At 51.3% G+C, this 19,469-nt stretch overlaps 3 protein-coding genes across 4 annotated transcripts in view; 2 read left to right on the top strand and 1 right to left on the bottom strand.

Annotated features, from left to right (window-relative positions):
- The first annotated feature begins 411 nt into the window (after positions 1 to 411).
- Positions 412 to 19,469, top strand: part of LOC127060064 (pleckstrin homology domain-containing family F member 1-like) — a 31,278-nt gene continuing 12,220 nt past the window's right edge. The window contains exon 1 of the mRNA XM_050979100.1: positions 412 to 471. The gene's annotated coding sequence lies outside the window, so the exon portion shown is untranslated. The remainder of the gene's footprint in view (positions 472 to 19,469) is intronic.
- LOC103816603 (pleckstrin homology domain-containing family F member 1) lies at positions 418 to 7,709 on the top strand. 2 transcript variants are annotated; one of them, XM_050979098.1, is made up of 2 exons: positions 418 to 471; positions 5,429 to 7,709. In XM_050979098.1, exon 2 carries the CDS (start codon positions 5,441 to 5,443, stop codon positions 6,260 to 6,262), a length of 822 nt encoding a protein of 273 aa, XP_050835055.1. In that variant the 5' UTR covers positions 418 to 471; positions 5,429 to 5,440; the 3' UTR covers positions 6,263 to 7,709. The 2 variants fall into 2 exon arrangements, with proteins under 2 accessions (XP_050835055.1, XP_050835054.1); XM_050979097.1 differs by lacking the exon at positions 418 to 471 and adding an exon at positions 908 to 1,161.
- The window catches only part of LOC108962077 (protein C19orf12 homolog), a 34,704-nt gene continuing 20,882 nt past the window's right edge, over positions 5,648 to 19,469 (bottom strand). The window contains exon 5 of the mRNA XM_050979105.1: positions 5,648 to 5,719. Within this exon, the coding sequence (XP_050835062.1) occupies positions 5,694 to 5,719 (26 nt within the window). The 3' untranslated portion in view covers positions 5,648 to 5,693. The remainder of the gene's footprint in view (positions 5,720 to 19,469) is intronic.

Genomic DNA, 19,469 nt, shown 5'->3' with positions numbered 1-19,469 from the left:
TCTTCTTAACTGTAAAACACCGGGGGTACTTTATCACTGAAACAACATTTACACAATGCCATCCATTCTGCTGGATGGAATACACTGTGATTAGGGGGCGATGAAACTGGAAACTTAAAACTGCCAGCAAACTAAATACACTGAGTTGTGCTTGTGGGGCCAAGCGGAGAGTGAGAAGGAGGGTGCTGGATGTCAGCAAGACACACACACAGTCCTCCGGGGACACAGGCAGCCATGGGGGGCACACAGCCGTGGAGCACACACAGGCGAGGGGCACACACAGCCGCGGGCCTCAGACGGCCCCACTGAGGCGGCCCCGTGGGGCAGTCCAGCCCCACAGCCCCAGCCCGGCCCCGGGGCGCCCATTGGCGGCGGTGGCGGTGGGCGGGGAGCGGCAGCGGGGCCCGGCCCTGGAGCGGAGCGGAGCCGCCCGGCGCGGCCCGCGGGAGCGCTGCCGGGGCCGGCCGGCAGGTACGGGGCGAGCGGGGCTCGGTTCGGTTCGGTTCGGTTCGGTTCGTTTCGGGGCGGAGGGGAGTGCCGGAGGTTCGGTTCGGGGCAGAGGAGAGTGCCGGGGGTTTTCCGCTGCCGGGCCGGAGCGGGAGACAGGAGCGGTCTGGCGGCTCCGCACCGCCCGCCGTGGGACAGAGCGGCGGGGTGGGGGGGCCGTGCGGGCTGCCGGGCTCGGCCCGGGGGTCCCCGCGGTGTGCCCGGCCCGGGGGATCCCCGCGTGTGCCCGGCCCGGGGGTCCCGCGGTGTGCCCGGCCCGGGGGTCCCGCGGTGTGCCCGGCCCGGGGGTCCCCGCGGTGTGCCCGGCCCGGGGGTCCCGTCACGCGTGTGCGGAGCCTGCGGCCCGAACGCCGCTCCAGAGGGGCGGGTGTGTTGGGGTTTTAGAGGGACTCTAAGTGCCAACTTTGCCCGTGTACCAAGCCCCGGACGCTGTCCCGCTGCAGAGCGGTAAGCGGGACCCCGCTTGGGCCCTGCGCCTGTCCCCGAGGGGCGCTGAGTTCCCGGGCGCTGGGAGGGACAGGGAGGGACAATTGTCGCTTCCCCCAGCGGTTCCCCCCGGCCGCCAGCCCTGTGTGCTGTTGGTCACGAGTGCGGAGAGCGGCGGAGCGGGAGGCGCGGCCGGAGTGCCTCGGGATGAGCGGGGGGACGGACGGGGTAAGGCTCTGCCTTGAGTTTCGTGGCTTTCCCCCTTCCTCCCTCCCTTCCTGCCCTTCCTCTGCTGCTTGGGCGCCTCTGAGCCTGGCTGGCACTTGCAAGAGCCACAGCTGAGCTCGGGCTGCCAGCAGCTGGGGTGGGTAGCATCAGTCTGAGCTCCTCGAAACCCTGTCCGGCCGTCCCCTTGCTCTGGCCCTGTGCTGAGCAGCAGTGGCGAGAAGCTTGGCAGCTCAGTCAGTCCCTGTCCCACTGGGACTGTGACATTCCTAAAGGTCCGCTATGACAGCCAGTCCCAAAATGTACATGTGCTGAATTGGGTTCCTTGTAAGCATGGCAGAAAGGGGTTTACCAGAGCCTGCCCTCCTCACCCCAGCAGTTACAGCATGCCGGCAGAGAGGGAGAAGCAAGCTGAAATGCCCTCAGGCAGGAAAAGGAGAGGAACTTTATTCTTCTTGCTCTAAATGCCTGGTCGGGCAGCTGCATCCTACTTGCTGTCCTTGGTGAGCAAGAGCCTTAACTCCAGGAAAGATTTCTCAGAGCAGAGCAGAAAGAGGGAGTCAGGGAAAGCTGCAGAGAGATGAGGCTCGGGGCATTTTCTGCTGGCAGCCCTCAGCAGTCAGATCTGGGTGTCATGGACCATCCCATGTGTGGAATGCATGAGGTATGCAGTGGATACCAAGGCTGTCAGTTCTGCCCGATGGCAGGAATGGAAGGATCAGGTAGAACAGCTCTCTGCATCAGTACACCTAAGCCTTAGGTACATACAGACTTGAAAAACATACCCCAGACTTGCTGACCCGTGAGCTGAAGTTGAAATGTTGTGCCTGGCAGGCATCAACATGGCTGTTTATAATCACAAGTGAACAAGCCCTCATTGTTAAGTGTTGTGGCGTGCTTACTTCTGGAGGGGAGTGCCAAGCTGTGTTTTTTTCCTTTGAACATCAGTCATATTCACTGCATAGTATTTGATCACATGCAGACCCAGCAGATCTTGATGGAAAAAAAAAGCCCAGAATTTGCCATGCCAGAAACTTCTGTGAAAAGCAGTGTGCCAGAAAAACATATCTTGCCACCTTAATTTCAGCTGGGTAAACTGCTGCCTGCTGCATGTGGTACATGGGCACATGTAGCACTTGCTAATAAGCACTGTGACCATGCTGACCTGACACAGCAAACCTGAGCAAACAGGAAAAAAAAGCATTTACCAAAATGAGTAAAATAGATTAGACTTCATACCCTCACTTTGGAACAAAGGGAGAGGCTCCCATCTCCCAGGAAAGGAGCCCATAGTAACACTCAGCAGCTATCTTTATTTACCAGATTCACAAAGTGCTTGCATTCCAAAGGCAAACTGTGGATTATTTGCAGTGAGTCACAGTATTAACATGAAACTGGGTTTTATGTGGTTGGTCCAGCCGAGCGCTGTGTGGAACTCGGGGCAGGATGGATCTGGCTTGTGGTGGGAGGTGATGAGTCAGCCCCTCAGATGGCTGTTTATTCCCCCCTACTTAAACAGGGATAACACAGGGATAGAGTTGTCCCAGCCTAAAGGTAGGCACTCTAAGTCGCACTCCTACCATTTCTTGGTTTTTTTTACTTTTTATTATGTGTATGTGCTGTTCTCCAGTCACTTATGCTTGAGGGAGGAGAGAGATGGGAGGAAAACATTCTGCTTTTGTATCCCATGAAAACTCCTTCAAGAAATACCCTGGGCTAGAGCAGCCAACAATTTTAGTCTTAGCAGAGATTATTTTCCCATGACAGAGTGGCTTTTCTGAGATTAACTCGTGGTATTTTAAGTAGGCAGCAAACCAGAGGCTGGAGGAGAAAGGACATACCTGCAAGTAGAAGTCTGATGTGTAAGGAGAGCTCACCTTCGGGTTTTTTCACACTACAGGATTGTGTCCAGCCCCTTCTCCTTTTGCTCCATGCAGTAAGTCCAAGAGCTTTCTGTGCAGGGACCCAGGTCAGTGCAATAGCTAAAGCTTTCACAGCAGCAGAGCTTACACTCCTCTTTGGAAAGGAGCTCGGGTTTCCTGGCTCTGTGCAGGCAAGGTCTCTATATCTGATAAAATATTTTAGTTTCCACTGGAATCTGCTGTCAGAGATCCCTAGAAACAGAGTCATGTCAGGTGCCCCAAGTTCTTGAGAGGTTGGGCCATGCTTCTAAACTACATAAAATGAAAGAGGTAGGCTAAGAGCTCCATAATCCAGAAGCATGAGGGAAGGAAACTGGTGAGACTGCTTTGGTTTATTTGGTGTTGTTGGTGCCAAAAGTTTTTGACAGTATATTCTTGCATTCGCAGTCTTTGCAGACCAAGGATCCCAAGCTGTAATTTGAGTTTTTCTTTTATTATTTGTGTGCTTATTTTGCTCTTTCACACAGAAACTCCTCATCAAGGGATTTGTGGAGAAATCACATCCCAGGATAGGTGGGAGTCTGGCTAACCCTAGTCAGGGAGTTTGTGGACAACAGTTTGCCCTGCCTGTTTGCTCTTCAGCCTCACTTGTGTATTTAAGAGGGAGAGGGTAAAAACATGTGGTGCTTATTGCAGCAGGACATTTCCTCTCCTTGCGCAGATCCACTCAGGCTGAGGGAGCCACACTGGGAATGGAGGCTCTCTCCTCTCTGATGACAAGAACAGATCCTTGGCCGAGCTGCTGCACATCTGTGCCATGGCAGGTTGGCTGGGGAGTGCTTTCAGCCCCTGCTGCTGGAGGCAGCCCCTGGATCCCCCCTCTGGCTGCAGCCTGGCCAGAGCACTCAGTCCATGTCATGTGCCACCCACATGAGTGGATGTGCCCAGCAGTGCCCAGCCCCACCCAGTGCACTCCAGGGCTTTGATGCCCCAAGGAGTCACACCCTCCCTCCAGCTTGAGGGGAACCCCGAGGAAGGCAGCTCTTCAGGAGCACTCAGCACTCAGTGAAAGCTGTTCCTGCAGGCTGGGTCACTCCATTTAGGTCTGCCATGGCTAAACCTTGTGCCTTTTCACCCTAGAGAAGGAAGCTCTGGGAACTCAGAGGAATTGCCCAGTCTGTCTGCCAGATGGGTCAGCTGAGAGGTGCATGGTGTGCAGCAGCTCTGTGGTTTCCCTTCCAGCACAGCAAAGGAGTGATTGGGTGTGAGGGGCAAGGGTAGAATGTCCCACACACAGGACCAGGCATGTTGTCATCCTCCTCTTCCCTCCAGCCTCCTTGGCAGCAGGGACCCTGGGCAAGGAGCACAGGGATACCAGTGGAGAGCAACTCTGCATGAGTGCTTCCATCAACCAGCAGCAGCAACCAGGGTACCAACACATGGCCCTGTGATGTGCCTTGTGATGGCTGAGCTACCTCTGTGCAGGAGGAAATGACTCACACTGCCATGGCCAGCTGGCCTTGGGCAGCACCCTCCAGCCTGCAGGGAGCAGGGAGAAAATCCACTGACAGGGAGCACCTCCCTTACTGCAGCCTGCCAAGAGCCAGCAGCTGCTTTCACTTCAGAGTTACCCTTACCTGGGTTTCCTGCTAGAACAAAAGCACAGCACCCTGTCAAACCCCCAGACTGTGTGAGAAGGAGGTTGCAGAGGTGTGGGAAAGATGAGTGTGCTCCATTCCACTTCCCCTTCAAGCAGAGCTGACTGTTTTCAGAATGATGTGTCTTGCATTTGGAAGCGCCATCAGTCCTGGGATAACAGAGGAAAGGCTTGGCTTGTGTGGGTTTATTCGCATCATGAAGGCTTTTTTAATTTCTTCTTTTTACCCTTTTTGTCATACATGGAACAAGTGATATCACAGGATTTTCTTTTTTTTTTTTTCTGCCTCAGCTCTGGCCCAAAATGGAGCTGTGGGGGGTGTGTGTCTGTAAGCAATCCTTGAGAAAGCAGATGTGCAGTCAGAAATGGGAGGCTTGCTCTCAAGACCCTTTTATGCAGATCTATGAATCTGCATAAAATCAGGTTCAGACCAAGCAGCTTTCTTTTCTAAGGGCACAGAGGGAGACTGGTAAAAAGCACAACCAGGAAGACCTGGCTCTGCCTTCAAGGGCTTCTACTGCTGCAAATTGAGCCGTCCCAGTAGAGCCTGGGCTGTTGCAAAATGAGGTCAGAAAGTTTGAAGATTTTATTTAGAAAGGTAACAGACTAAAGCCAGGAGTGCTCAGGAGATCACCTGTAGCCTCAGACTGCTTCAGGAGCATCTCACCTGTGCACCCCCTGGCTACCCACCTCCACCCTGGTGCAGATGTCTGCAGTTTCAGCACCTCCCTCTTTGTTTTCCTCTCTGCAGAGCCAGCTGGACATGATGGACCACCTTGCAAACACAGAGATCAACAGCCAGCGCATCGCTGCAGTGGAAAACTGCTTTGGGGCTTCTGGGCAGCCCTTAGCCTTGCCAGGCAGGGTGCTCCTGGGAGAAGGGATTTTAACCAAGGAATGCCGCAAGAAGCCAAAGCCTCGCATATTCTTCCTTTTCAACGACATCCTGGTCTACGGCAGCATCATCATCAACAAAAGGAAGTACAACTCCCAGCACATCATCCCCCTTGAAGACGTCACTCTGGAGACGCTGCCGGACACCCTGCAGATGAAGAACCGCTGGATGATTAAAACCTCCAAGAAGTCCTTTGTGGTGTCCGCAGCCTCCCTGACGGAGAGGAAGGAGTGGATCAGCCACCTGGAGGAGTGCATCAAGCACCTGCTGAGCAAGACGGGCCGGCAGCCCTGCAGGGAGCCCGCGGCTCCCTGGATCCCAGACAAGGCCACGGACATCTGCATGCGCTGCACGCACACCAAGTTCTCCACGCTCACCCGCAGGCACCACTGCCGCAAGTGCGGCTTCGTCGTGTGCGCCGACTGCTCCCGGCAGAGGTTCCTGATGCCCCGGCTGTCCCCCAAGCCCCTGAGGGTCTGCAACCTGTGCTACAGGCAGCTGCTGGCAGAGAAGAAGAAGGAGGCAGAGGCGGATCGCAGGCAGACGGAGCCCATCCCCTCTGCCATGCAGGGCTACGAACCCTCCAGCGGCGATGACAGCGACAAGTCTGACGATGAGAAAGCTGAGCAGTGGCCAGCTGACACAGAGTTCTATACCTCACAGGTATCCTGGTCATCTTTCCACAGCTGACCTTCCTGGGAGTTGGTGGCATTTAAACACTGGGAAGCCAACCTCTGGCCTCCAGTGCGTGTCCTTCTCCATGATTTCTCTGAAGGCCGTGCCTAGGCAGGTGGGTCTTGGCCCCTGTGTGTGGTGTCAGAGCTGAGACAAGGTTTCCCCTCTGAGAACGTCTCATACGATCACAGAGAGCACAGAGAGAACAGCTCAGTGAAGAGCACTGAGGACTGGGGCAGCACCCTGTGGATCAGTCTTGTCCAAATGAGCTCACCTTCAGTGCCTTATTCTTCCTCTCTGCTAAAACATCTCTTGTTTGAAATGTTTTGAGATTGGCTCTTGAGGAGGAAAAGGAGCATGAAATCCCAGAGCTGAACACATTGGCCTGCTCACGGTTTGTTCCTCACGGCAAGGGCCACTCTGGGTATCACTTTCCATGAGCATTCTGAGATTCTCACTGCAGGCATGCCAGCCTGAGGGAATAGCTGCTCATCCCTGCACAGTGCAGCCAGCACTGGATTCCCTGTCTTCTCAAGGCTGGAAACACTAAGAGAATGGTACTTGGAATGCAGGGAGCTTGTGTGGGGCTCAGTGTGAGCCTCAGCAAAGCATGGAACATCCAGCTCTCTCTGATGGATAGAGGCCAGGCCAGTGGTATTGGGCCTCTGTACCAGGAGGAGGGAGGGGAGGGCAAAGGGACAGGGAAAATTACCCTGAGCAGTGAAATATGGTGGGAGAGAGGTACTGCAGTTCACTCAACTGAGCCCAGATCTCAAACACAGGCAGTTATACCAGATTACTAGAAACTTGAAATATCAAGCCTATCAGGTAAAGGGAGAGCCCAGGGAAGACTTGTTAAAAGTCTGTGAAAATCCAGGGAAAAGCCCCAAATTAAGATCCTGTGAAGTACAGCACTTCAGCTTCCCCTTCCCTCCTGGGCTGCTGCCCAAGGCATCGGATTCTCACTTGTGGGCTCACCTCCTGCCTTATCAGTCTCACAAGTCCAAAGTTAAGGTCCTTTATGTACTTCAAGGATGGGAGCCAAAGACTTTACAGTTTACTTGAGATCAACTTTAAAGTTCAAATTCAGTTAGAAATAAACTGTGTTTATTCAAGTATTCTATCATAATGTAGCAAGGGAGTAAATATAGGGGAAATCAGACAACAGCAATTGTTTTGCAGCAGACATTTCTACAAACTCCATTATTACTTTTAGTATATTTTTGAATTGTGTATTTTGTGGTCTGGAAAAGCAACATGGCTGGGAATACACTGCCAATGCTGTAAAATGTTTCCTTGCCATGACCTGTTACAAGCAGAGCATTGCTTGACAGGTGGCCATGTGTTTTTTTAAATTTCAGTTCAAGATAATTATTCTTACTCCTCTCTTTTATAAACTGCTACTGTTCCAGTGAATTTGTATCACTTGACTGTGTGTGAATAAAGATACTGCCAACAGGAAGGAGTCAGGAAAACAGGACAATAAAGCATGTTATTATTGAACAAGGGTCTTAACAGGAGCTGGGATCCAGGCCTGGCCAGCCCAGCACAAGTGGTGACTCCTCAGCTCTGGGGAGACTGCTCTGGTTTCTGTTTACTCCTTGAAGGTAAGGGCATCAGATCTGATGCTTCCTTTCTATTTATACCATGTTGTTGTCTGACAGGCTTTCCCCAAGTCTCCTGCAATCCCTGCAGTAGTCTGTATTAACTGGAACAGTATTTTTCCGGTGGGGACACAGCTCAGAGTGGGCCAGCAAACCTTATGACCTAAGCAGATGTTTTTGGGCTTTAAAGCAATAAGTACACCGAGTTCTGTTTTTTCCATCCCTCTCCAGACTTAGTTCCTAACTCTGCACAGCAGTGATTGTTTTTATAATGCCTCCCACCCACCAGAAGGGTGTACATGCTATGCAAACAGAAAATGACCTTAAAAATAAACGGCCATTAGAGTGGGTCATGAGCCAAAAATAGCCCAGCTGCTGAGTCTGCATCCAATCAAAATGTACTGCAGTTTGGAACCTAATCCTCAGTTCTGTAGAGATCAGCTTACTTGGTGTGATCGAAGGTCTTACTGCTGCCAGCCCCAAAAGACCTATGAACTGCTTTTATGCTCTAATGAGGGACAGGCATGCCTCTAAAGAATGCCTTCTTGGTGGGCAAAAGCTTTCCTTAATCACAGCAGGGGAAAAAAATCAGAACAAACCACCAAAAACAGCCCAGCCCCTTTCTCTGGTGCTGGGGGAATGCACACATCTTCCACCGACTGCAAGCCCCAAGAAACCAAGCAATTCTTAAACTTTTAATGCCTAGGGTAAAAGGATCCTGCCCAGGAAAACATGGGGAAATTCAAACAAAGCCTCTCCCCCACTTCCTGAAGTTCTGTTGTGGAACTCAGCACTGGGATTGAGCCTGGGGCTCCTGGCTTCTGGCCTGCTGAACACATGGGTTTTAAATCACAGACTGTGTGCTGTTACAGTCCAGCCCGGAGTTTTCCAGCCTGATTCTATCTCCAGTGCATTAATAGGGCATTTCCTGATGGTTTGTGCTCTATTTTAGCTCAATAAAGCCTTAGCAGAGATTCATTCCAGTTTGCAGCCCCTTTGCAGGAAGAGCAGCAGCTCCAGTGCTCACCTGGGGGAACATCTGCAGGCTGGAGGGTTTGTGGGGTCACAGCCTCCTCCTGAAGGGCTCCCAGACATCAGCTGTGGGATCATGTGCCAGAAGAGGTTCCTTGCTCAAACCTGCCTGAAGGTGTCACAGCCCAAAGAGCACAGCAGGGTCAGGGTGTCCCCATTGCACTCCATCCTCTCCAAAGCTGGTTACAAGGGGAGGAAGAGGATGGCACTGGTGCAGCAGCCAGTCATGAAAGCTTAAGAGAAGGAAATGGGGAGCTTTGCTCTGCAAATAAACTGAAAGGTTCAAGGAAAGCTGTATGTCCTGCTGTTCTAAGGCACAGCTCAGGCACACCCCAGCACAGTGCTGACTCAGCATTCACAGTACTCAAGAGGGAGAAGTGAGCTAGCTGCTCCAAGTCTTGCTCCCAGTTACTCAAACACTCAGTTTCTATCCAAGCTGGATTTCTGGCTCTGCCACAGCTCAGAGTCTCTTCCAACTGCTGTAAGGCAGTTTCTCATGTTCCTCACTCAGGCTGGGTTTTTGAGTAGGAGGAGGAACTGAGGAATACACACAGTGCCAGCTGCTCCTGAGCCATGAAGTGGTGTCTCCAATGAAAAGCACAGGCTTCTGTTTCTCACCCCTTCTGCTGCAGGCCATGGACCTTTAAGAATGGTGCTGGCAGGAAGGAGATGTTGCACTGCTGTCCCACATGGTGGACACAAAACAGCTGCAAGAAACCCTTGCCCAAGACCTGTGTGCTGGGATGGTGTCCAGGGTCCCAGACCAGGAGCACAGGCTGCACACCAGGGTGCACAGCACTGCAGGGCAATACCCAGCCAGCTCTGCTTTATGGTACCTGTCACAGGCAGAACAACCCCAGTGCCATACAGCTGTTTGGGAGGGAGCCTCTCCTGCCTGTGACCTGGTTCACAAAACCTCCAAATGCAGCCACTCTGTGGTCCTGTGCTGCAGGTGGAGGAGAGGAGGCAGGCAGGGAGGTGCTGGTGAACCCCCAGCAACACCAAAGCTGGCATTTGACTTTAGTTCCAGTGAGGGCCAGAAATGCAAAGAAGCAATGAGCAGATTTTCTGTAAACCTCTTATGGAGAGTTCATGGCCCAGAGTGAGCCACACAACCTCCCAGTCTGTTGCTGTAGGGAGGGGAGAGAAAGAGGAGGAGGGCAGCTAGAGCAAAGGTTTTACTTCAGCAAAGCTCCAGCAGCACCTTCTATTGCACACACCCTGGGACAGAGCATCTGCTGCTGGCAGCCACCCTGCTACCTTTGATCCTGCTGCCCAACCTTACCCTGTGCAGCAAGGCCAACCTCTCCTCTTTTAAAATCATAAACACAATGTGTTTTGGTGATAGCCTATGGAAAAAATGGATTTGAGAAGGAAAAAGCATTAACTCAAAGCCAGACAGGTCTCTTCCTCTCTAACAGCAACAAGAAAAATAAAAATCATGTTTTTTAAAGGAAGACTTATTAAATAAGATAAAACCAGAGTCTTAGTGGCTTCAAATAGAAAGAATTTCCAGAGTGCTTTCAGGAGTGCCCCTCACAGGCATCCTCAATGGCTCAAACAGCTCCAATAGTGGGGTGAGAGCCAGAACCAACTCACAGCCACCAGCACCCAGGTCACAGCTCCTTGGCTTGTCAGAGCTTCTGACTTGATGAGTGCTCAGCAGCAAGTTCCAGGCAAACTGAGCTGAGTCTCTAGATCCTGCCCAGAATGTCCTTGAGCACACCTGTTTCCTGTCTGAGCAGCTCCTGAGAGCCAGGTGCTGTTCATAGTCCAGAAGCCTCTCACATGCACAGCCTGTGAGCAGCCCTGGTGCCCTGCACCCAGTGCCAGCATCCTGCCCTGCACAGCTCCCAGCAGCAGGCAGCTCACAGCACTGCAGGGCTCTCTGCTCTGGCTGGGCAGCATCCAGCTGCTCTCCTGACACTCCCAAGCTGGGGAGCAGAGGCAGTGCTGCTGTGCATTGACCCTGCTGCAAGGGCCCTCTGCAGCACAGCTGCCTGCTGGGGCTCAGACAGGGCAGATGTGTCCCCCCAAACCTCAGCAGAGGTGCCTGGTGTCAGCACATCCATCCTGCAGGGTGTGAGGCTGCATTTGTTCACTCACAGCACCAGGCTGGAGGCAGACACAGCCCCTGCAGGCTGAGCAAGCCCCTCTGTTTGTGCTGGTCCCACAGGCACTCGGGATGTCACACTGCAGCCATCTGTTTGCAAGGAGACAGCTCTCATGATGAGAGGCTCTACAGAATCCACTGGCAAAGAGCTGTTCATCTGGGGACAATGACAAATGGAGACTGTCACACTTGGCTGCTTCAGGACTTAACAGTCCTGCTGCTGCTCCCTCTAATACCACATTTGGAGAGGTGTTACCTCCAGAAAAATGGGATCTGGAGTGCAGCTGGTGTAGCCCTGGAGCAGGGACAGCCCTTTCAGCACAGCCTGGAGCCTAAGGACAGCCCTCTGGAGCAGCAGCAAGCAAGCACCCCTCCCACCAGCTGACAGCCTCCCTCTCCTCAGGGACACTCAGCAGCCAAAGCCCAGCCATGGCTGGGGCACAGAAGGGATGTGTTTGTTGGTTGAGACCTTACAAGTCAGAGCTCCACAGAGCTTCCCCCATTTCAGCACCCTCACCCTTTGGGAGAACCATCTGGGCAGTGCAGGAAGAGTGGGGGAGCCTCCAGCCCTGGAAATGCTGCTCCCCTTGGGAAATGGGGGAAGGCCCTGTGCTGGAAGCTGGCACAGGAGCTGGGCATTGCCCAAGCACAAGCAGCACAGCACCCTGGACACAGACTGTGACAGGCTGCTGCAGAACAGATGTGGCTTTAACTGCTCTCTGGAGGCTCAGCACCTCCTGTCCAGCTCTGCCTCCCACTCAGAGCCCTGGAACTTTCTCCTCCTGCTCATCCTCCCCATCAGAATTTGCCTCTGGAGGCTGGATTTTCGTGGGGCCAGCTCATCCAGCTACACTGGGACAAGGCTGCAAGCAGGGCCTCCCTCCCAGCTGTACCAGCCCTGCACAACAGGCACCTCCGTCAGCTGGAGAGTTCCTGGCTGCAGGTTTAGCAGTGACAGCAAGACAGGGAAGAGAAGGAGCTTGTTTAATATATAGAAATATATATATAAATATATATATAATATATATATATATATATATATATATATAAAGAGAAATTCTGCAAAACAAAGCAATTGCATGACCATATCTTAGTACAAATTCCACTTTAAAAGGGTGTGAATAAAGATTTCCCTCTTTAAAAATATGGTCTAGTGCTTTGGGTTCTGGTAGCTTGAAGACATTTCCTCTATGGTGCAAGTAATAAAGGCATTTGGTTTAATTTTAAGTTGATATTGCAATTTTGAGGTCATGAAGTAACTGATGGCAACTGATGGACCTGGAGAGGTCAGGTCCTCTGCTTAATCACTTGTTTGTACATGGGAAAGCAGTGGGAGAGGAAGGCTCCACTCCTGAGCAGAATAAAAGACACAAAGGCAAATGGGCAGGTCTTCCCTAGCACAGGAAACCCCTTTTGTACAACACAGAAAATGCCACACTTTTTTCAGAGTGTGATTGCTTTGGCAGCTCCTAGGTTGTGTTTTACTCCCAGCAGCACATGTGCTGGCACAGCACTGCAGGATCTGGGAGAACATGAAAGCAGTCTGCCTAACCCAGAGCCAGAGTTCACCTATCCAAAATCCTGAGGGACAGCATTGAAGAGGCACCTACAGAGCAATACTGCTGCTGCTTTAGTCTCCTGTCAGCCTGCTGAGAAACTTGTGGAGGCACTGGTTGGTGTGACCAGCCCTCACTCTCAATTTGCCTTAATCACTTGCTGAACACATTTTTGTTTTGGCACTTGGAGCATCCTGTGCCAATGAGCTCCACAATTCCCTGTCACACTGTGTGAACAAGCACTTCCCCTCACCTCTGCCAGTTCAGGGGTGCACCCTGCCTTCTACAGCACAGTATTGTTCCTCCTGCTCAGCTCTGGGCCAGTCACAGCTGTGACAAAATCTCCCCCCATTAGTGCCTTTCCCAGGTGGAAGAGTTTAAACCAGCCCATATCTCTTTATTCAGGTGCCTTTCCATACAGAGCTATCCTTCTCTGTATCCCTCCCAGCCCTGCAATGCCCTCTGGCTCCCAAAGGACAAACTTGGCCAGTGGAGCAAGCAGGCTGCACAGACTATCCAAGATGTGGCAGCTACCTGGGTTTGTTCAGTGACCTAACTACATTTACTTCTTGGTTTCCTTTCCCACCTGTCCTACCTTTCTTGTTGCCTTCTGACTCACTGCTGAGCACTGTCAGAAATCTGTCCAGTGACCTCAAGCCCCTTCCTGAGAGAAAACAGGTCAGCACTGTGTGGTCAGGGTTACTTGGTGGCACTTACCAACACGCAGGTTCTGCTGACTGCAGGCTGGTGGCAATGTCTGCAGCTGCTGGCAGGCACTGGGTGCTGTGGAAGGTGCCTTTGCTGCCCAGTGAGGTTTTGAAATCTTGCAGATAAAGCAGAGCATCCCCTCTATTCCTCCCTGCAGCAGCACAGCACAGCGCGACCTTGTTTTCCTTTGCGACCCCTCCACACCAGGACAATCCTGTTCTTAGAACTCAGCACAGAGCTGGGCTCTCGGGCTAAGCCCAGCAGTGCCTGGGTTTAACTCAGGAGCACTGGGACTGCATCCTCTGGGCAGGGCTGGGAGATGGTGTGGCTGGAAACAGAGCTGCTGCAAAACACTGCAACCACATCATCAAACACTTGGCACATGCAGCTTTCCATGAATATCCCAGGTTCCCAAAGACAAGCCAAGGCTACCCAGAGGAGTGGGGCAGCTTTGAAGCTGGCTCTGTTGTTGGGGTGTGAGCAGTTGGTTATTGATTTCCTGAGTGCTATCTGCAGACACCCTCCAATTTCGGTCTGTTACATAACAGTACAGCACAGTTACTTCGGGCACAACACAAACACATACCTTTGTCACAAGGCAGCTCAATTAGTCAGCAAGAGCAGAGCACTTGGAAGGTGCAAAGCACTACAAGAGTGCTCCTTATTATCCTCACTGGCACTTATCATTAGCGGCACGGTGTGAAGGCTGATCCTCACCCCGCAGCCACCAGGGATGTGCTGCTGCCATTGTAGCAGCCCCAGTCCCACGGGGACGGGTTGAGGACATGAAAGTCTGAAATTAGGATTAGACTCAGCGTCAGCACAGGCTCCTGCAGAGTTAAACTTCAGACAGCAGAAAGCCTCAAGCATGCAGGCGGCTGCCAGGCTGTTCGCTGTGGTTATGGAACAAATGTTTTTATACACAGATTCCTGGAGAGAATGGCTGGGAAAAAGCATGCCTGCCCCTTTTATGGAAGCCAGCAAAATCAGATCCAGGAGACTTCCTCACCACCACCCTAGTTAGCCTTTTATTACTGACTTTGTTCCTGCACAGGTCATTAATAAACTGCAGTTTGGTCAAAGTCTGCTGCAGGAACTGTGGCTCACAGAGAGGCACAGAGCAGGCAGCTGATTCCTACTGATACTTCAGCAAGGATTCTGCTGCAGTCTGCTATTTTCTGGACCATTTTACCCTATCCCCTGCTTTGTTGAGTAACCAAGCATTTGCTCTTGCACCCTGTCTCTCTCAAGCCTGAATATTACATTCAGCTTTTGTGTCTTTTGTATCCTTCACTGCTCTAAAAGGGAGCAAGTTTTTAACTTTGGATTTTGAAAAACTGGTTATGTAGGGCTTAAAATTTACCAGGAAGAGCAAGGTAGAAAGGTGAGATGGCCCCCTCATTTTTTTTTCCCTAAAGAGGAGGATTTGTAGAGCCAGAGAGGTTTGGGTAAATGCAGACAGCAGGCAAAAATCAGAGCTGCTGGGCTCCTTTCTTGCAGAAAACTTCCAGCAGTATCAAGCAGAATTGTCTGCCAGGGAGAGGGCAGAAATGGAGAGGAAATATCCGTTGGACAGCTAGCTGGGTGAGAACAAAAACTAATTTTAGGAATCTACACCAATATCAGAAGAATGAGTTTTCCTACAGCCAGGACAGGCTTTACTCACTTCATAAGGAGAGGCTGCTGTGAGGTACCTGGGGAGGTATAGGTGAGGCTAAACACACACCTGCACTGGCTCCATGGTCTCTCCCACTGCAAACACTCAGATCTCTGTAAATGATCAGGAGCTGATTCTGATTCTTCAATTATTTTGCCTTAAGGTCTCAGCACAAGGAGCTGCTCAGGGAGCTGCAGCAGGACCAGGTAAAAATAAGAGCTTCAAAGCTTTGTAGAATGAACCAAAATTACCAAGATTATTCATCATATCTCACTGACTGATCCTGAAATAACAAACCCTTCATTCTGTCCTCAGATTACATGTACAAAGTAATCTGAGAGTGCTCTACTCCAAAGCAGCATGTCAGAGCACAGGACAGATTTAATTTCACCCTAATTCACTCCTGCCTACTGAAGCTGAGCAGGGACTAAGGAACACAAAACATTTGCATCCTCCTAGACACTCCTGTACAGGGTCTAATTAGTTAAGGTCAAACATCAGTGTAGATCTTTCACTCCCCTGCCACAAAGAAAGGAGCTACATTTCAAAACTTAGCAGTTTCTTCTTTGTCCTGATTGCTGTGAAGCTCTGCTAACATTTATTACATTCCTTCTTTGATGCTCATGTCCTGACTGCAGGAGCAGAGATTGGTTAGCTACAGAACAGTGCTATCACATTTCTGTAACACATCATTTCCTACTGACAGATTACAAAGTGTTTAACAAAAAGCACATTCAGGATCGAGATGGGAAGTTACTCAAGGTCACCCAGCAAACAAGCAGAAGAGCCAGAGAAGGTGACAGATCTTCTGAGGCCCAGCAGAATGGGCCTGCCTCAAAGCCACCCTGCTTTCCCTGCTGCCAGCTGAAGGGTGAGCTGGGGTGAGAGATGAGCAGTGGCTCGGAGGGAACTGCAAAGGTACAGGTGTCCAAATGCAGTGTCTGTACTGAGTGTTGAAAGCTGTAATGTTCACATTAAATTCTTCCTGCTGAACAGTCATCCAAAGAAATGAATACCTTCATTTTTGCAGACTTTGGAATAATTTTATATATTTACCTCGTAGGCTCTTCTGGAATTCATAAATCACACTTAATGAGAAGTATTAGCCCACACTTACTGCAATTACATGATGAATGTTTGATTTCTGGCTTACAGCCTGAAAAATACATAGATTTCTGTGATCTCTAGAAAGGTAAAGATGAAACCTCACGTTTTAATTAGGGGCTAATAGCTTTAGTTCACTTCAATACAAAGGCCTTTGGTTTTTTAAAAGCTTTCCAACCCAGCTGAAAGGCTGCTACTCAATTAGTCTGGAGTTATACGTCAGCTGATCAAGCAGTGACAGCCTAAGCTACTGCTTTCTCTGTAAGAGCTTTTAGTTGGGGGAAAAATGCATTGCTTTTACATCCTCTGGCTGCACCAGCACTGCCAAACTGCTGATGAAGACTGAGCTCAGCAGGTCCTACCACTGCAGCTACACAGGATCCAACCCTGAGCCTGCCCCTGAGTCCCCAGTGAGCTCTGCTGGAGCTGCTGACATTCTGTGAGGAAAAAAATGGGAAAATCTCATCTCCACATGAATCTGCACAGTTTTGAACAGGAGTATTAATTTTGGAATAAGTGATTGGAAGTGTGTGTATGTGAAAGTACAAGAACAATTTGTTCATTGGAGGCCTCTCTGGATAGTGAGGGATGCTATTCCATCAAATGGAGGATTCACTCCTGCTGTCCAGCCCCAGAGGGCCCCACACTGGTGAGAACACAGCACAGGCAGCTCCTGACCAAGACCCTGCATGATAGCAGGACAGGCACAGAATTCTCAGCAAACCACATATACCAGTCCTCCTGTCAGCCCAACAGGCCAAGGGGCTCACAGGAAGGCTAGCAGGAAGGCAGCAGCAGTAGGATATCTTTTATATCCTAAAGGAAAGAAAAGGTTTGTCCAAAAAGTTAGCTAATCACTGACAATCAAGAAGAACCAGGAGATGAAGTGAGGATTTGACTCATCCTCCATGTGGATGAGCAAACCTGGCCAGACCCTCTGAGCAGGTATGCCATGAGAGTATGGCTGTATAAAACCAAACTGCTTAATGACTTTGAATGTTGCAACCCCCTTCCAATAACCTTTCGGCGAGTTTTGTAGCCCTAATTTCCCACAAACCAACCAAAGTGAGAAAAGGCATGCTCACCTCCACTGGGTTGCAGTCATCAGAGGGGTGTCATCTGAAAGAAGGATGGACACACACTGTGGGTCTAAATAAATAGCTTTATGCTATGGGTGCTAAAGAGCTGTGCCTCAAAAGAGCAGCTGTCCTGGCCCACCCAGCCCTCTGAAGCACAGGGTTTCCTCCCTAAAGAGGTGAGTGTGGCAGCAGGGGATGGCAGTCATCCCCCCCCAACCTGTGCCCCAGCTGCTGGAGCACATTTGGCAGGAGCTGTAAATTGTGACCTGGAAGAGGGACAAGAGCTCTGCCAGGGCACAGCAGCCTGCAAGCACATAGTAGCACAGCCCACACTGCTGGAACCACCTGAGATTAGGCTGAGAAACAATCAAACACTGACAACATGCTGGAATATCACACCCAGTCACTGTCACTGAGCTCACACAGCACCCACCGCCAGCTGGGTGCTGCCCTCACCCCCGCACACCCCAGCAGCTGATGGGGAATCTGGGTGAATGTCCCCATCAGCAAAGCACTGCTGCAGGAGAACGTTCAGCCCCCTTACACAGCGCTCAGGCACAGAGCCACTCCCCAGCCTGCTCAGAAGGGACAGGGACACGCGTGTGTGCCCTGCTCGGGGACAGCACAGCACCTGGGCAGGAGGGACAGGGACACGCGTGTGTGCCCGCACGGGGACAGCACAGCAGCTGGGCAGGAGGGACAGGGACACGCGTGTGTGCCCGCACGGGGACAGCACAGCAGCTGGGCAGGAGGGACAGGGACACGCGTGTGTGCCCGCACGGGGACAGCACAGCAGCTGGGCAGGAGGGACAGGGACACGCGTGTGTGCCCTGCTCGGGGACAGCACAGCAGCTGGGCAGGAGGGACAGGGACACGCGTGTGTGCCCGCACGGGGACAGCACAGCAGCTGGGCAGGAGGGACAGGGACACGCGTGTGTGCCCTGCTCGGGGACAGCACAGCACCTGGGCAGGAGGGACAGGGACACGCGTGTGTGCCCGCACGGGGACAGCACAGCAGCTCCTGCCAGCAGCCCTGCGGAGCGGCTCCTCTGGGAATGCTCTGCCCAGCAAAGCCCTCTGCAGGTGCGGGTGTGCAGCCCTGCAAGGAGAGAGGCTCACTTAGAAAAGCTGCCCAGGGAATGCCAGCCCCTGTTACTTTTCATAGTGCCTAAGAGGTGGCAGATGATGTGACAAATACGACGTGAACAGGCTGAGCCAAGAACCACCCTCCTTGGTGGGGCACCAAGAAATGCAGCCCTGCAGGTAACAAGCTCCTCCCTGGCTTGCCAGTTCCACTGTGGACAATCTGCCTTTGCAAACCAGCTGCAGCTCAGCTCACAAAATCCACTTGTCCCTCTGTAATCAAGAAGGAAACTGCCCTCCTCTGCCTGATCCTGTATTTTCTCACTATAATTAAATGTGACATGCAGCTGCAGTAAATATTTGTGCTGTCACACTCACATATGATAATCACCAAAGAGCCAACTTCTGCGGGGAATGCATATAAATTTGAGTCCAGGCTGTAGCTGGGCTGATATTTTTAGTCTAATAGAAATTCATTAAAGCTAGAAATTTGACAGAGTAAGAGCAAAAAAAGGATGCAACCTTACTTTTCATAGAAAAAGGTAACTAACTAACCGTGTTATTCAGATACTGAGTCAGCCTTGAGAGGCTGAGTTTAAGAATTAATCTAATTGCCACTAGATGGCACATCTCATTTACTAGTCTGTATCTGAATTCAGGACTGCCTTTTAAAGAAGCATGTATATTCCCTGCTCTTGCTAACAGAACACTTAGTGTTGCTTCCTATTTTGAAATCAGAAAGCTTAAAAACCCCCAAATTAAAAAATAAGTTTTAACTAAAAGTACACTATCTGCCAGTGAAAACCTAGCTTGATTCTGTCACATCTACAACCAAACCAGGTTATAAGCAGCATCACAGATGGCTTTATACAGATATGTACATCTCCCCACAGTGACTCTTTCAGCTGCTTCCCAAAGCTGCTGGCACTGTGTTACCTCGTTTCCCAGGCAATGGCTGTGCCTCACACTCAGCCTGGACATTATGCAGCTGGAATGGATTTCAGAAGATGCCATCCCCTGCCTGTGGCTGTTTCCAGCACTAGCAAGGGCTGCAGTGGTGGACAGCCATGTCTCTACCAAAGAGCAGCAACAGATGGATATTAAAGCACTCCTGCACAGCTGCTCTGCTCCCTCAGATGACCAAATCTGATGAAGGGTGCTTTTAACTTGCCCAAATTCCCACTCAAGGCTACAGACCAATATCATGGTGACCTCAATATGACAGCAATGGGGCTGCAGTCACAGCACTAAAGGTACAATTTGCTCTTCCTGCAGCATTCAGCAAT

This window comes from Serinus canaria, chromosome 11, assembly GCF_022539315.1.
Source record: "Serinus canaria isolate serCan28SL12 chromosome 11, serCan2020, whole genome shotgun sequence".
NCBI classification, from domain to species: Eukaryota; Metazoa; Chordata; class Aves; order Passeriformes; family Fringillidae; genus Serinus; species Serinus canaria.
Note: the sequence above shows the minus strand (reverse complement) of the source record. Positions and strands in the feature narration are given on the sequence as shown.

What these genes read in the sequence shown, in the direction of transcription:
- LOC103816603 (XM_050979097.1), top strand. Translation starts at nt 1,141, where the DNA reads ATGAGCGGGGGGACGGACGGG. An exon ending in TGAGCGGGGGGACGGACGGG is followed by an intron (nt 1,162 to 5,428) that starts GTAAGGCTCTGC and finishes TCCTCTCTGCAG; the next exon opens with AGCCAGCTGGACATGATGGA.